Here is a 14872-nt window from a genome sequence, read left to right as displayed (position 1 = left end):
ATATCAGACCTGAAGGAGTTCAAGTAAAATTTGTTATGTGAGGCATAACTTAAAGCCTAGAAGAACGGATCAGAAGTTTTAATGTCATCCTTAATGGTGTAATAATGATAGCTTTCTGCATGTAGAAAGTGGGTTGAAGAATAGGCCATTAGACCATGAACAGAGATTTTTAACTTATATTTCCTTTTCATCTTACTTCTTTCCATTAGCCTTGATAGATAAAAAAGTATGTAGCATTTGACTGCAGCCTACACTGAATCGTTTGTATAGAGAAAGTGATGATAATGGTGGTTGGACCCTGAAACTCTTTGAAAGTACTTTTCAAAGAAAGAGATTCTTCTTCATAAATCAGTTTTACTTTATAAAAACATAAATGGTTTTCCTATTTTGAAATGTTACTACATATTCTTTTTGCAGCTGTGATATGTAATTATTAAACTTCAAAGAAATGCTATAGTCTTAAACTAGATGAAATACAAATATAGTTGGGCAAACAATTTTTATCTTTAAGATCTTTTTAGTAAGGCAAGAGTTTTCTGATTGCACAGATGGGGATGGTACCCTTAGATTTTGGTAAAAATTAAGTATATATTGTGAAGATTAATTATGTGTCCAAGGTTTCTATATAGAGTAAGAGAATTTTAATATTTTTAAACTCTTAATTAGGCTTTCATAATTATACTCCACTAAGCAGTTTCATATGTCAGGAAGTTTTTAGTGACATTGACAACCGGAAAAATAGGGAGTAGAGAGGTCTGAGCCAGATTTTCAACGAAAGCATTATTCTAATTTATCTCCTTCCTAGTAAAGGCTAACATATCCATCACACTATCAACCAGAAGATTATTAATTTCACTTTTTTCATTTTCAATTACCCATACTAATACTTATAATGAATATTATGATCCATTCTAATTCATCAGAAAGTAATATAATATGCAATTTGGGGTAAAGTAAATTTTATTGTATTATAAGGCTTTAACTGATAATTATTTGAGCATCATCTAGCTTTCTTCCCCCCTCCAAGAGAAAAACCCTCTTTTCCCAAAATGGCTTTGTGGGGTAATCAGCCTGATTTGGAGCAAGATAAGCACGTTAGTATCAAAATAATATGCTCTATTGTCATTTGCTATGTTACATAGGAAGAACAGAATGTATAATCTTGGGAAGGTGACCTGGGGGCAAAGGGCATGAGAAGGTTGAACCAAGGTGTGGGGTCAAGTAGAGAAGAGCAGGAATCTTTTGCAGAGAATGCAGCTACAGGGTAGAACTACTTGGATGGAGTGTCAGAGTTTCCCGTTTGCTGTGATCCTGTAAAGGGTTGGGGGGACGAGGTCTGGCTGAGCAGCAACCAGGAACAGGAGTGAGAAATCAGCGAGCTAGAGAATCCAGGTCATGCTTATGCAGGTGGAGCTCAGCTCAGGGAAGCTAAGTGATGTAGGTGCCTGCAGCCAGGGAAATCTGCCAAAGGATGAGCCCTATCTGGCCTCTGAAGGTATTGTGGTTGCTTTCCCTCCTTAAAAGATTAGACTTGGGGAGTATTGGTTGTGTTACTGGTAAGTCAGAAATGGAGAACACGGTTTAAATTCTAGGTAAACACAGAGGCTTTCTTCTTCCTTTCTCCTAAATTGCAGATAGTATGTTTCTTCACCTAACCAGCTGGGAAGCTGGATCAGGGGTGGAAGACCAGAGGTTGAATGTCACACTTTAAGAAAAGTGGTGGGGATGGGTTGAACTGGAGAAAATATGCTCCACCTTAACATATTTAAAAAGCATGTAATACTGTTTTAGGCAAATTTTATTACACAGTGTAAGTCCTGAAATATTGTGCCCTAAAGTTGCAGACAAAATGTTACAATCTCCATTCTGCTATACATAAATTAGTATTCCTTCACCTCTATAATTCTTGATGGTGTTCCAATATACTTAACAGAATATCTGATTAGTCAGAACATTTTTAACCACACTAGATAAGCTGAATTTGCTGAAATAGACCATAGGATTGTATTGAGGTTCATAACTGAGTTTTATTCCATCATGAAAAATGCTTTGGAATTTAATTTTACTCCTACTTTTTTCTAAGGTCATACTAAATTTTTCTTTTAAGCTGATTAATGAATAGCCCAGCATATAAAGGTTAGAATCCTAGAATCACAGAGACAGGAAGCAATTTCAGAGATCATATAGCCTAACTCATCTATTCACTCACTTGTTTATTTATGCAGTTACTCATTGAACATTTTAGTGTGGAGCTATGTGCCAGAGAATGGGTTAATGATAAAGATTAAAAAAAAAAAAACTTGATCAATCTTCAAAGAGTTCACAATCTAGTAGAAAAGACCAAAATAAATAAATAAATAAAATGGAAACACAAGATTGTAATACAATACAAAATAGTTCACATGTACAAAGTCATGGTTGAATTGGATTATTTTCCATTTATTAAAAGCTTTATTGAGGTATAATTTAGATACAATAAAATTACCCTTTTAAACACAGCTTACTGAGTTTGATAAATGTATAATCTGGCTATGTCCACTACAATCAAGTGTTAAAACACTTTCAGCACCCTCAAAACTTTTCTTTTTGCCATCAATCCCTGCCCCCAACCCTAACCCCAGGCAACCACTGAGCTGCATTCTGAAATGTACTTTGTCTTTCCTACCTTGTTTTGTTTTGCCATTTTCTCCTCCCCTTCCAACCCCCTTAATCTGACCAACAAAAATAAAATTGCAAGTTTGGGAAACTACACAAAGTTCAATGTGGCTATATGAGAAAATTGGTGGTCAAAAGGTTAAATGACTTGCCCAGGATCACGTATCGATTTTAACAGAGCAAAGACTGGAGCACATACTAATCCTCAAATTTTCCACAATACTGTATACATGCTGGAAGACAGAATTTTTCACAAACCAAGTTGGAGTATTTAAGATTTACCATTCTACATATATTTCTTTGAATCTCAAATATTGCCTCTTTCCAAATTCTTATAAAAACCTATTCAATCGAGTAAAACGAACTTCTCCCTTGCAGTTTTCCATTTGTACAGCTTATCCTCAGCTGCTGCTTTCAGCGCGCCTAGTTGCTAAGGGAAGGCGAGGACCTGTGTCTAAACTCTAGACATTCTTCATATCAATCTACACCACATATTGTTCATATGCCACAGCACAGTATATTTAACAAGACCAAGAAAGAAGCTGATTTTAAATAGATTATATATCCTCTAGGTTACTTACTTAACTGGTGGACTCTTTCTACTTAGATAAAACCCTCATCTTTATTCAGAAAGAAACTTGTCTATTAACTCATCATTAAGTCAAGAATTACTTGTAAGACTATCTTTATCTTCTATAAATTACTGAACATCTCAGCAACATGCCTGCAGGTACTAATTATTAAGTAAGTCAGCTCATTTTCCAAGGTATAATATTTTATTTTCTATTAAGTAATTTTCTATTGAGTCTACATAACTTATTCAACATTAACAAATATTTATCAAGCTCCTACTATGTGCCAAGCACTATGCTAAGTGATAGCCAAATAGGCAATTTGCTGTCACGGTCCACAAATTAAAACATAACTGTCTCTGTACAGGAATTTTCTGAATTAGAAGAGAAGCCACACTTTCTAATCCTCATTTAGCCTGGAAATTAAAACTTCAAATCTATTAGAACACTTGAGCAGATTTTGTACTGATTAGTTTTTTTTAACTTATACTATTAGTGATTGACTTCAATTTTAGAGATCTCACTGTCCTGTTTTATTACAAAATGTGGCTTAGATTAGCCGACCCCATTTGGATTACATTTCAGAGTTTTACTACATGAGCATATTTTTTTCCTATTTAGGAAAATCTCATATCTTTGTATCCTATGCCTTATTTCCATATCAGGAAGATTTTAAATGCTTGAGATTGTTATGTCATTTTTATAACATACCATCCTAAATAAAATGTATAAAGAGAGCAAGTTTAATAGGATAGCTTGGTTTGCCTTTCATGTGTATTCGTAATCATTCAAAGTATAATTTTTATAATGTATTGTCGATGTAAGAAATATCCAAACCTGTCGAGAATTTTTATGAGTTTAAGCCAAGCTGACAACACGTGCTGGGAAGCAAGATCACAAATGCTCCACAAAATCAATTTTGTAGCTTCTTTTATGCATTTGAAATTACAAAGTGTACTTAAAGAAGATTACCGGGAGGTTGAAGAAGCAGAGATTGGATTACAGGCTAGTTAACAAGATTACATACTCTCATGAGACTGGTTTCAGTTTATTTCAAAGGTGTGTTATCCTAGATGCACAGAAAAAATGGGCAGGACTTGCTTAAGGCAAAGATAAACCTTTTACTAGAAAGTTACATGCCTGGAAGTGACTACCCACCATGACCTGTCCAGTTACAAATTTGTGATCAGAACACCCTGTGAGGTTACTTTCCATAGAACCTCCTTTTTTGTCCACAGTATCAATTTTAAAATTTAAGCTAATGTATTAATAATATTAGCTCCAAAATCTTCTAGGTTGACACATAGTAAACCTCAAAAATTAAGTCCTTAAAATTGATTAGATAGACAGACTTAGGTATAACTCAAAGGCTGTCCACTCAGCATTTCCATAAACACCTCAGCTGATGAGGCCAACATGCCTGGAAACTTTTCAGCCAGTCACATGGGGCCTAGAGACCAGGCACTCTGCTGTTTTCCTTCGGCTGTCTTATCATCTTAGTGAAGCTATTTCTAAGGACCCAGGCAAAGCTATTTCCCTGCTTTCGAGACAGTTTACCTTTTTCCTCCTTAATCATTAGACTTCTATAGAAACACAAAGCCTAAAACAGGTAAGACTATTGTAAGTGGAACACTGCTCTAATCTCTAGGGCAGTTTATTAGCCTTTCATCTCTGCAGAGATCAAATCAGTGGTTCCTAAAAGCTGGTCTGCACTCTGGGGAGTGTCAGTGAACTTCCCCAGTCCATAGCCTTCTTCTTAGATAATTCGAGCTGTCTGAGCAGAGCCCTGAGCCAAGTCCTAGGCCTGAGAGAGTGCTTCTGAAACTCTTCCTACTCTAACTAGACAAGCGGCCTGAAATTTCCCCCAGATGTCAAGAAGCAGGTGAGAAACTGAAGGCATGGAAGCCATTGTTCCATGACTTTTTAGGTGTGTCCAAGGTATCTTGAAGCATACCATGTGGCCCCATTATAGCCAGTGTACCTAAATACAACCACACTTACAAGGAAAGGACAGAACAGTATCCTAGAACATGTCGGCATTTCAGCTCCCAAGATGGCAAACCAGAACACAATAAAACAATATTACAAAATGAAATTGGTTATAAATGTTCTATATTTAGATTTTCAAAAATATAACCTTTTTTGAATATCTTGGTAGAATACTGCCAACATTCTTGATATGAAGGTTAGTCCTTTAACTGTAGATCTCTCTTGGTGTGAGATAAAAATATTCTTTCCTTTATGACATTAGGATGATAATAGATAGTACCATTTACTAGTGTTCATTTTACCAGGTACATTTCAAAATTTGCCAACCTTAGGTTGGGCCCACCCTCCTAAGTTTTTATTACTGGTCCATGCTTGGAAACCAGAGGCACAGTGTAGGCTGTACAAATTCCTCTTCACAGGCAAGCCATACATTATCCCTGCCTGCCATAAATATATATATATATATATATATATATATATATATATATATATATATAAATATATAAAATACATATTTTAATATGTAAAATATAACATATGTGTATTATGTATATTAATAAAACTTTATCTAAAAATACATATGTATATACTAGAGGCCCAGTGCACGAAATTCGTGCACAGCAGGGGTGTCCCTCAACCCAGCCTGCACCCTCTCCAATCTGGACCCCTCGAGGGATGTCCAACTGCCCGTTTAGACTCAGGCCTAAACGGGCAGTCGGACATCCCTCTCACAATCCAGGACTGCTGGCTCCCAACTGCTCGCCTGCCTTCCTTCCTGATTGCCCCTAACCGCTTCTGCCTGCCAGCCTGATCACCCCCTAACCACTCCCCTGCCAGCCTGATTGGTGCCTAACTGCTCCCCTGCCAGCCTGTTTGCCCCCAACTTCCCTCCTCTGCCGGCCTGGTCACCTCTAACTGCCCTCCCCTGCAGGGTTGATCACCTCCAACTGCCCTCCCCTGCAGGCTTGATCACCCCCAACTGCCCTCCCCTGCTGGACTGATTGCCACAACTGCCCTCCCTTATAGGCCTGGTGCCTCCCAACTGCCCTCTCCTGCTGGCCATCTTGTGTCCACATGGGGGCAGGATCTTTGACCACATGGGGGCAGCCATCTTGTGTGTTGGAGTAATGTTCAATCTGCATATTACTCTTTTATTAGATAGGATATTATTGATCCTTGAACAACTGCAGTGGTTAAGGGCTCTGATCCCCATGCAGTTGAAAATCCATGGATAATTTAAGTCAGCCTTCTGTATTTGTAGATTCTTAACTATAGATTGAAAATACCGTTTTTTAGCCATGCTTGGTTGAATCTGCAGATGTGAAACCCAGGAACCCAGGGATATGGATGGATGACTATATATTTATTGAAAAAAAATCCACATATAAGTTGACCTGAGCAATTCAAACCCATGTTGTTCAAGAGTCAACTATATATGTATATATTCTTTCATTTTAAAAAGAACACATTTGACTTTATAAATTTTATTTCCTAAGATTTTAATTAAATACTTTAAAGAAACACAGCATACAGAAATGTTAAAAAACAAAACAAAAGGATACAGGCAAGCTATAGATGATGAGAATTCTTTTTAAGAGATACAAAATAGGGGAGAAAAATAAAGTTTTTATTTTATGTACTATTTATACATTAACTATAAACCATATTACTAAAAGCTTTTCGAACATTGGCAAGAAAGGCTGAAAAATTTTTGGTCTTCCTTAGATTCTCTTGAAATTCCACTAGGCATTCAAGATGAGGAGCACTATCTGACACTAGAAGAAAAGAAAAAAAGACAATTTGAATGAGATTTTTTTATGGAAGAGAAGTTTCCCAATTTAGATGCTTTCATCTGATTCAAATAATTTTAATCCCATTTTTTTGAGTTCATTTGAGCATAGGATGATAGATACACCTGATTTTCATATCTTTTGAACCTTTCCTATGCTTAATCACTAAATATTCAAATCTCTGTACTACAATCTTGCTTTAAATTTAAACAGATGGTAGGCAAGGGATTGAAGAGCTTAGTGATAAAGAACAGAATGCCATTTCCCATCATCTTTCCTGTACATTTTAATTAAACTATTTTTAACAGGTTTGTGTGTGTGTATGTATATGTGTGTGTGTGTTTTAAACTGTTAAGTCAGTTTTCTCTACAGAACTTTGGCCTGACTTCTAGTATCTTACCGCTGAATCAAAACAATTCCAACCCTTAATAACTTACAATTATAGGGAGGAGGGGTCTGAAGTCTCACAAATGAGAGGGAGGTCATTAGAAAATGTGGTCGCTTTCCAAAAGTGGCATTTACAGGGCTTACTAAACAAATGATACTCAAAGTCACAAATAACAGTACGGATCTCATATGCAGTTTAACCAGATGGTACATATGGGAGCAAGCAAGTCTCCAGAGAGGTGGGTCAAAGGAAAGGGACAATCCAGCATTCTCCACCATCAACCTTGTCCTTTGTTCAAGGGGAAGAAATTCGACCACATCAGATCCTGCTCTTTGGTAGAAATTGTTTAGGAAACAAGGCCCATGACCAAAGCAGAGAAAAATAGAAAAAAACCAGTTGGTTCTAAAATTAAACTGTAGATTCTATTTTAACACACTATCAAATACTATGACACTATGAAGCAATAGAGGAATCGGATTTGGAGAAAATTTAAAAGCTAGGTAAGAGGTTTTCTGGGATTGCTTCTTAAAATTCAGCACTCATTAGATTAGAAGATATTTACCTAGAGAGAAAAAGGCCAAATATTTGTGCATGAATTCGAGTCCTAAAATATAAATTTCATTAGAATAGGAACTGGGTCATTATGGCATTGGAGAGCCAACTAAACAGTTCAACTGAGTGTGTATCTCCTATAAATGCTTTAATGAGAACACAGGCACCAAAAGCTGAGAACCATTTTCTGAGTTCCAATAAATTAATCACTTTCAAAGGGAATTAGAAAAATAAAAAAGAGTTAAATACATTTCCATTCTCTTCTTGTTCACACTATTACCAATCATATATATTCCTCATAAATCAAAAACCATCTGACCTGCTAGAGAATCAGTAACTCAGCTAAATTATCAATGGAATAACGGAATAATTTCAGGATGGAATTATTTTGTAAAATTGGTTTTTGGGGGGACAAAGATTACCAGATTCTAATGATTTTACATTTGGTTTTAAAATCACCTACTTGGATAAATTATAATAGTATTTACATTTAGGTAGTCATATCCTTTATAGCTTTGCTTTGAGTTCTCTAAAAGGATATCTCATATTTCATAATATAGAGATCTTTTATCTCTTAGACTTTTCTGCCACTGTGGCACTGTGCCATCCAAAGCCTATTATAGTCACAGCCTTTATAAGACAATATCCCAAAAAGCAAGACTGAAAAAGAAAACAATAGCTGTGGGAATATTATTTCATCCTATTACTTTATATTCTGATTCAAGTAACATTTTGGGGTGGCAAACTTAAATACCCGTTATAGAGAAGAGGGCATACCTTCATAGTCCCTTGCTTCATTTAGGTGCAGGCAAAACATATATGGGCTATCAGGATGCTTAGGGTCAATATTAGTGAATATAAACTGCAACTTATCACCTGAAAAAAGAGATGAAATTATTTAATGTGAGAACATTTTAGTGCCAAATTTTTTTGATGGAGATGTGCTTTCGTATCTCTGTCTCTGATCAATCATTAAACACTAAGTATATACAGGATGAGGCAAAAATAGGTTTGTAGTTGTGAGTATACAAAATAGTTTATTCTTATATTATATGTGTTAATTACTGTATTATCTTCCAAAAGCTACTTTTGCCACACCCTTTATATTCACTTAACCCAGTGGTCGGCAAACTGCAGCTCGAGAGCCACATGCGGCTCTTTGGCCCCTTGAATTTTTAGCAAAGGCCAGCTTAGGAGTACCCTAATTAAGTTAATAACAATGTACCTACCTATATAGTTTAAGTTTAAAAAATTTGGCTCTCAAAAGAAATTTCAATCATTGTACTGTTGATATTTGGCTCTGTTGACTAATGAGTTTGCCGACCACTGACTTAACCAATATCTTCAAATGTATGCTGCAAATTATTTTAAAAGTATTGTAGTTTACATGTGACACCAAAATCACAAACAAAAGAAAAAAAGACATTGTACTTCATCAAAATTATGACTATATGCCGAGTCCAGTAAATCTTTCTGGCAAATCACCAAACATGATGGTAATCTTGGGGACTCCCAACACTGTAAGTAGTGCTGTAAATTGGTATATATACATGTAAAGGCCATTGGAATATTTACATGCTTTAACCAGTAATTCCTCTCTGGGAATTCCCCAGAAATTATACAAAAGAAATGGAGTAGTCTACATTTACTGTAGTACTTCTAAAACTAAGAAACAGGCAGAATCCAAAAGTTAACTTAGAGGCAATACATGTGCTAATGATATGTTAATGGAATGAATTATTATACCATTTTAAGATTTACCATTATAACAACTGGAGAAATGCTAATCATACAATACCAGTATGAGCAAAGAACAAAAATTATTTGCATGGTTGTCAAACCATGCCCAAAATACATTTATTAAAATATTGGATAATAAATAACCAAGGCATTAGTACTTAGGTTATGGTGATCAAAATTTAGTAGTTTCTCCCTACTTTCTAAAAAGTTGATAATATAGTCATTATTTTACTTGAAAACATGAAATATTTTTACTTTTAAAAAAATGTTTTTAATTCTCCTCTACTTAAAAAATGACACACCTAATTTCCTGTTTTATTGAAATTAATATACTTACCATAAATTTTTCGAATTTCTAGTCCAAGTCGATCTTTAAATATGTCTACAGACTTCTGTAACCTTTGCAACCTCTCTTCACTCGTTTTTTTAGCAGTGGAAATAGCTGATTAAGAAAACAGACACACTATCAAATATTTTAAATAATACTCAGTGCTCATTTAAGAACCTTGAAAACAACTATAAAAATGATGCCAAATGAATCTGTTAATTTATATTCAGTTTCTATCTCTACCAATTAGCAAAAGGGGCTTCTGTTCATTCAAGATGAAAGGCAAAACTGTGAGAAAATATACAAGAAGCGAGAGGAATGTTTTATTCTACTTTATCACTTAATAGCATGAGTAAATAAGCCAAGATTTGCATGGCTGGCAGAGAATCAGACTTCCTTTATACTATTTTGTTTTTTTCCGGTTAGCCAAGAAATTGCTTCATTGGAAAAATATTCTATTTTTTTTTAAACATAACTATTTCTCACAAGAAGTCTGCTTTATTTCATGCTAGTTTAGAATTATTCTTAAAGTTAGCACATTATGTCCTAAGTAATACATAGCAGATAAGAAAAATAATGTAGGCATAAAAATTCTGTAAGAAAAAGCATTAACAAAACAAACTTTGCTATTTTCAAGAGATTTGAGATTTGATTACTTTGTTTGTGGGCAAACAAGACTCCTTTCTAAAGGAAACACTCATTTGAGTATAAAAGTTTTTTAAACAAAGAAATTTTCCAGCATAAAGTGGTTGCTTAATAGTTTCTGTCAGAGAATGCGTGATCCAGAAATTTATTACCTTAATTATACTATGGCTTCTCCCAAGCAAATCTTGTTTCGTGAAACTGTTTCCTACTATACTTAATTAAACTCACTGATTAACTTCATTATTACTCTGGTTATATAAGAAATCCAAAGGCCCTTTAAGTAAAACAGAAAATAAAACCCACTCAGCTACTTGCATACACCCCCTTACAGAGATGAGTCCTGGCTATGCGCCTACGGCATAATATCTATTTTGGGCAATAAACTGCAGAGAAGGCAAAATAGAGTTGTGAACCATCACCACTTTGAAATTTAGTTTGATGTTTAAACATGTGTACAACTGAAAACTTACTTTCCTTCTTCCTAGCATACTCTTCCTTAAGATCCTGGATATTTGTAGTCAGTACTTCCAAATCCTGCTTTTTGCCATTTACTTCACCAATCAACTTTAACAATTCATCTTTTTTTTCTTGAATAAGCTTATTCTGCCTGCAGATCTCTGTAAAAAGCACAAAGCATTAGCTGGAACATAAATGCTTTGCTTTCCAATATGTACCTAAGATAGACCAAAGTATTGACTTTCATAAGATTAATACAGCATGTTTTAATTAATATTTCCTAATGATAAAAAAATATTTAAAAAAACAAAAAGAAAAGAATCCTAATCTATTCTTTCCTATTTGTCTTTGAAAATAGAAATAAAAAGATAAAAATGCTTTTAAAAAAATACCAAATAAAAACAAGAATTAAAAAATCAGATGATCATGACCCTTGCAGCTCTCCCCCTTCAAATAAATCCTATGTAATAAAGAGGTAATATGCAAATGGACCAGATCAGCAGGAGGGCAGGGCAGTGAGCTATGTGCAGCGGTGGGCCAAATGGCCAGCTGAGGCAAGCGGCAGCGAGCTACTAGCGCATGGATTCGTGCACAGGGCCACTGAAATAAAACTGAAATAAAACTCACCACCAAAGACTATCAAAAAAGGGGACAAAATAATACTTTTTATATAACATTCAAAACCACAACACTAAACAAAATATTGATAGGTTAATTCTGGAGGGTGGGAAAAGAGGAAGGTATAACATGGGATGTTCTATTTATTAAGCTGGATATGAATACAAATGTTTATTATTTTCATATTCATATACATACATACACACACATTCATACAGCATACATTGTTTTACTTGTATCATGGATTTTAATTTTAATATTAAAAAAGCCTCTGAGATCTACAGATTGTCACATACGATTTTGATATTCTAGATACATCTGAACCATTCGCTCTTCTTCCTTCAATTTCACAGACAGCTTTTCTGAAAGAGAAATTGGAATTGATGTTTCAATTCAGCTGAAATAACACTAAAAAGCAAAGAACAACATAATGTTACAAACTAGCTTTAGGTACCTGTAAATGCTTTATTGATGTCCTTGTAGGTATCTCTTAGTCCCACCATCTGACAGGAGGTGTCATTGACATTGCTTTTGAATTTATTCCAAAATTCATTTATGTTTTTATCCAACAGTGCCAGCTCATCCTCTACCATTTTGTAAGACAACGCTACAAAACAAGTAGAACACACACTGTTGTATCTTAAGTTGCTTGAATCACATCAGGCACATATTCCAATCAACTATATGTTGGCAGTTTGACCTTTGCTAGAAAAGGTTAGCAATTTACTTTTAACTCTAGATATTCCAGAGCAGCTCAGTCACCTGGACTTAACTCGGGTTAAAGTGCAGCAAGATCCAGGGCACCTTTACCTCCGAGAAATTCGTTGGTATGTAGCTGCACAGGACACCCACACGCTCTAGGACCCTGGGAAAAGGACGCCGACTACATTTTCTCACAAGAAAAATTGGTGACATTTAAGGAACCTCCCAACTCTGACACTTTCAATTCCAGCCTGCATCGCCAAGCCCCAGGTGCCGGCCCCTCCGGTAGGATCAGACCCACGCCCCTACCCCGCCGCTTCCTCCCACCCCAGGCCCGGTAAGGCGCAGTAAACGGAGGACTGGGTGGGGGTCAGTGGGTGCAGTCCAGGCCCTGAACAAGTCACCTCCACTCTCCGGCCTCGGCGTCCTCCACTGTGAAAGTTTGTCCTGCAAGACTCCGGTGCCACCAGTTCTCAGGAACGCTAAAACCTTCCCAAAGACCTAAAATCTCCCCGGGGACCCACAGACACCTCGCTCAGCTGGCCGCTGCCCACCCGCGAGGCCCAGATTCACAAACAACAGGGCGTGCGTTCAGACACACCCCTCCCCCACAACCGCCCCCAAATCCACTTTCCCCTATCGCGACGGCGGATCGGAGCCCGGCTAGCTCCCACCTCTCTCACCTTCTCCGGGAGGCCTGGGCCCCGCCGCCCTGCCCACACAAGACGTGAACCGACCCCAGCTAACCGCCAGGCTGCGGAACCACCTCCCTCGGCCGCGCCAACTTCCCTATTTCAAACCTACCGCGCCTTCTGCCTCCCGACTTCCAGCGCCTGCTCGCCTTCTGATTGGCTGGCAGCTTAGGTTTTTCAATGAAGGGATTGGTTGATGTAGCCACGCCCCTCCGTTTCTCGCGGAAAAGATGGGGGAAAGGGCATTCTGGGAGTTGTAGTTCTTTTTTGAGCGATAGCCTCATTCTCAGCTTGGCTTAGGAAAGTATTAATAGTTCCTGGAGGACTCTCCCTAGGACCGGCCATTCATCAATTTCCAATAAAGGTTTCTGCAACAAATATAAATATCGGACTTTAATTGTATTCTGTTACCAAGTATATACCCTCTTCTTTGGCACCACCCACAGCTTAAATAAAGCTAATTAAAAATAATAAAACGAATAAAAATACTATTTTAATTGGTCTCATCTTTAAATAACTCTTCACTGGGAAGTGGCTGGAATATTACTGTTAATTGGCTTCTAATATTAACACTTCCAGAATCTTTTGGTTCTCTGTATTTGACCATGTGAATTAAATCTGAAACTTTAAAAGGCAGTACCTAGTACAGGTAGTTTCTGCCACAGTAGACAATGACACAAATCTTTTTCTTGGTACCCACCCTTTATTATTGCACCCTCTATTATTTCCTAATCTGTAAAGTGAAGGTAGTAATAATAACAATAATAATAATATTTTCTGCACATACCCAATATGAGGCTAAAAGAGATAATAAATGCAAATGCCTTAGAATAGGGCCCTATAACATAAGAACTCAAAATGGTTTCTTGTTTCTATGATTTATCCCCTATCTATTTCCTGTGCAGTGGGTTGTCATATTAAAAGGTATATAAATAAGACTTTAAATAGAACAAAGTCTAAGTTAGCAAAGAAATAGGAAAATTGTTGCAATTGAACACTAACTTTAGCTAAAGCAATGCATATAGATCCCATTACAAGGCAATCACACAACTTGTGGAATCCTAATTTTAAGGAAATATGCACTGTGTCATGTCTAAATAAGCAGAGAATACAGGCAGACCTTGGAGATACTGCAGGTTCAGTTCCAGATCACCACAGTACAGTGCATATCACAGTAAAGCAAGTCTCAAATTTTTTGGTTTCCCAGTGCATATAAAAGTTATGTTTATATTATCCTGTATTACATTGAATTTGCAATAGCCTAATGTCTAAAAAACAATGTCCATACCTTAATTAAAAATACTTTATTGCACCCTAGCCAGTTTTGCTCAGTGGTTGGAGCATTGGCCTGCAGACTAAAGTGTCTCGGGTTCGATTCCCAGCAAGGGCAAGTACCTAGGTTGCAGGCTCCATCCAGGGTTCCAGTTGGGGCATGTGCGGGAGACAACCAATCGATGAGTCTCTCTTACATAGATGTTTCTCTCTGTGTGTCTCTCTCCTTCCTTTCCATTCTCTCTCTCTCTCAAAAAAAAAAAAAATATATATATATATATCAATGGGAGAAAAAACCCTCAGATAAGGATTAACAAAAAACAAACAAAAAAATTACTTTATTGCTAAAGGAGCCTTCCACAAGTTGCAATCTTTTTGCTGGTGGAGGGTCTCACCTTTAATTTATTAAAAAACAAACAAACAGACAAAAACAATATCTACAAAGCACAATAAAGTGAAGCCCAATAAAACAA

At 36.5% G+C, this 14872-nt stretch overlaps 1 protein-coding gene across 4 annotated transcripts; it reads right to left on the bottom strand.

Moving 5' to 3' along the window:
- Window positions 1-6752: 6752 nt before the first annotated feature.
- SPC25 (SPC25 component of NDC80 kinetochore complex) lies at window positions 6753-13193 on the bottom strand. Of its 4 annotated transcripts, XM_079782099.1 has the most exons (8): window positions 12840-13019; window positions 12461-12598; window positions 12188-12340; window positions 12030-12095; window positions 11130-11276; window positions 10024-10128; window positions 8724-8822; window positions 6753-6991 (listed from the first exon to the last, which is right to left on the bottom strand). In XM_079782099.1, exons 3-8 carry the CDS (start codon window positions 12324-12326, stop codon window positions 6867-6869), a joined length of 681 nt encoding a protein of 226 aa, XP_079638225.1. In that variant the 5' UTR covers window positions 12327-12340; window positions 12461-12598; window positions 12840-13019; the 3' UTR covers window positions 6753-6866. The 4 variants fall into 4 exon arrangements, with proteins under 4 accessions (XP_079638225.1, XP_079638227.1, XP_079638224.1 ...); XM_079782101.1 differs by lacking the exons at window positions 12461-12598; window positions 12840-13019 and adding an exon at window positions 13119-13193; XM_079782098.1 differs by having other exon boundaries at window positions 12461-13019.
- Between the last annotated feature and the right edge of the window lie 1679 nt (window positions 13194-14872).

This window comes from Cnephaeus nilssonii (genome assembly GCF_951640355.1).
Source record: "Cnephaeus nilssonii genome assembly, chromosome: 10".
NCBI lineage: Eukaryota > Metazoa > Chordata > Mammalia > Chiroptera > Vespertilionidae > Cnephaeus > Cnephaeus nilssonii.
This window is presented reverse-complemented; position numbering and strand designations above follow the sequence as displayed.

Coding starts and splice junctions, on each gene's coding strand:
- SPC25 (XM_079782101.1), bottom strand. CDS start 12,326: ATGGTAGAGGATGAGCTGGCACTGTTGGATAAAAACATAAATGAATTT. Junction 12,096..12,187: donor CATCAATAAAGCATTTACAG/GTACCTAAAGCT, acceptor TTTCTCTTTCAG/AAAAGCTGTCTGTGAAATTG. Junction 10,129..11,129: donor GTATGCTAGGAAGAAGGAAA/GTAAGTTTTCAG, acceptor TTTCTTAATCAG/CTATTTCCACTGCTAAAAAA.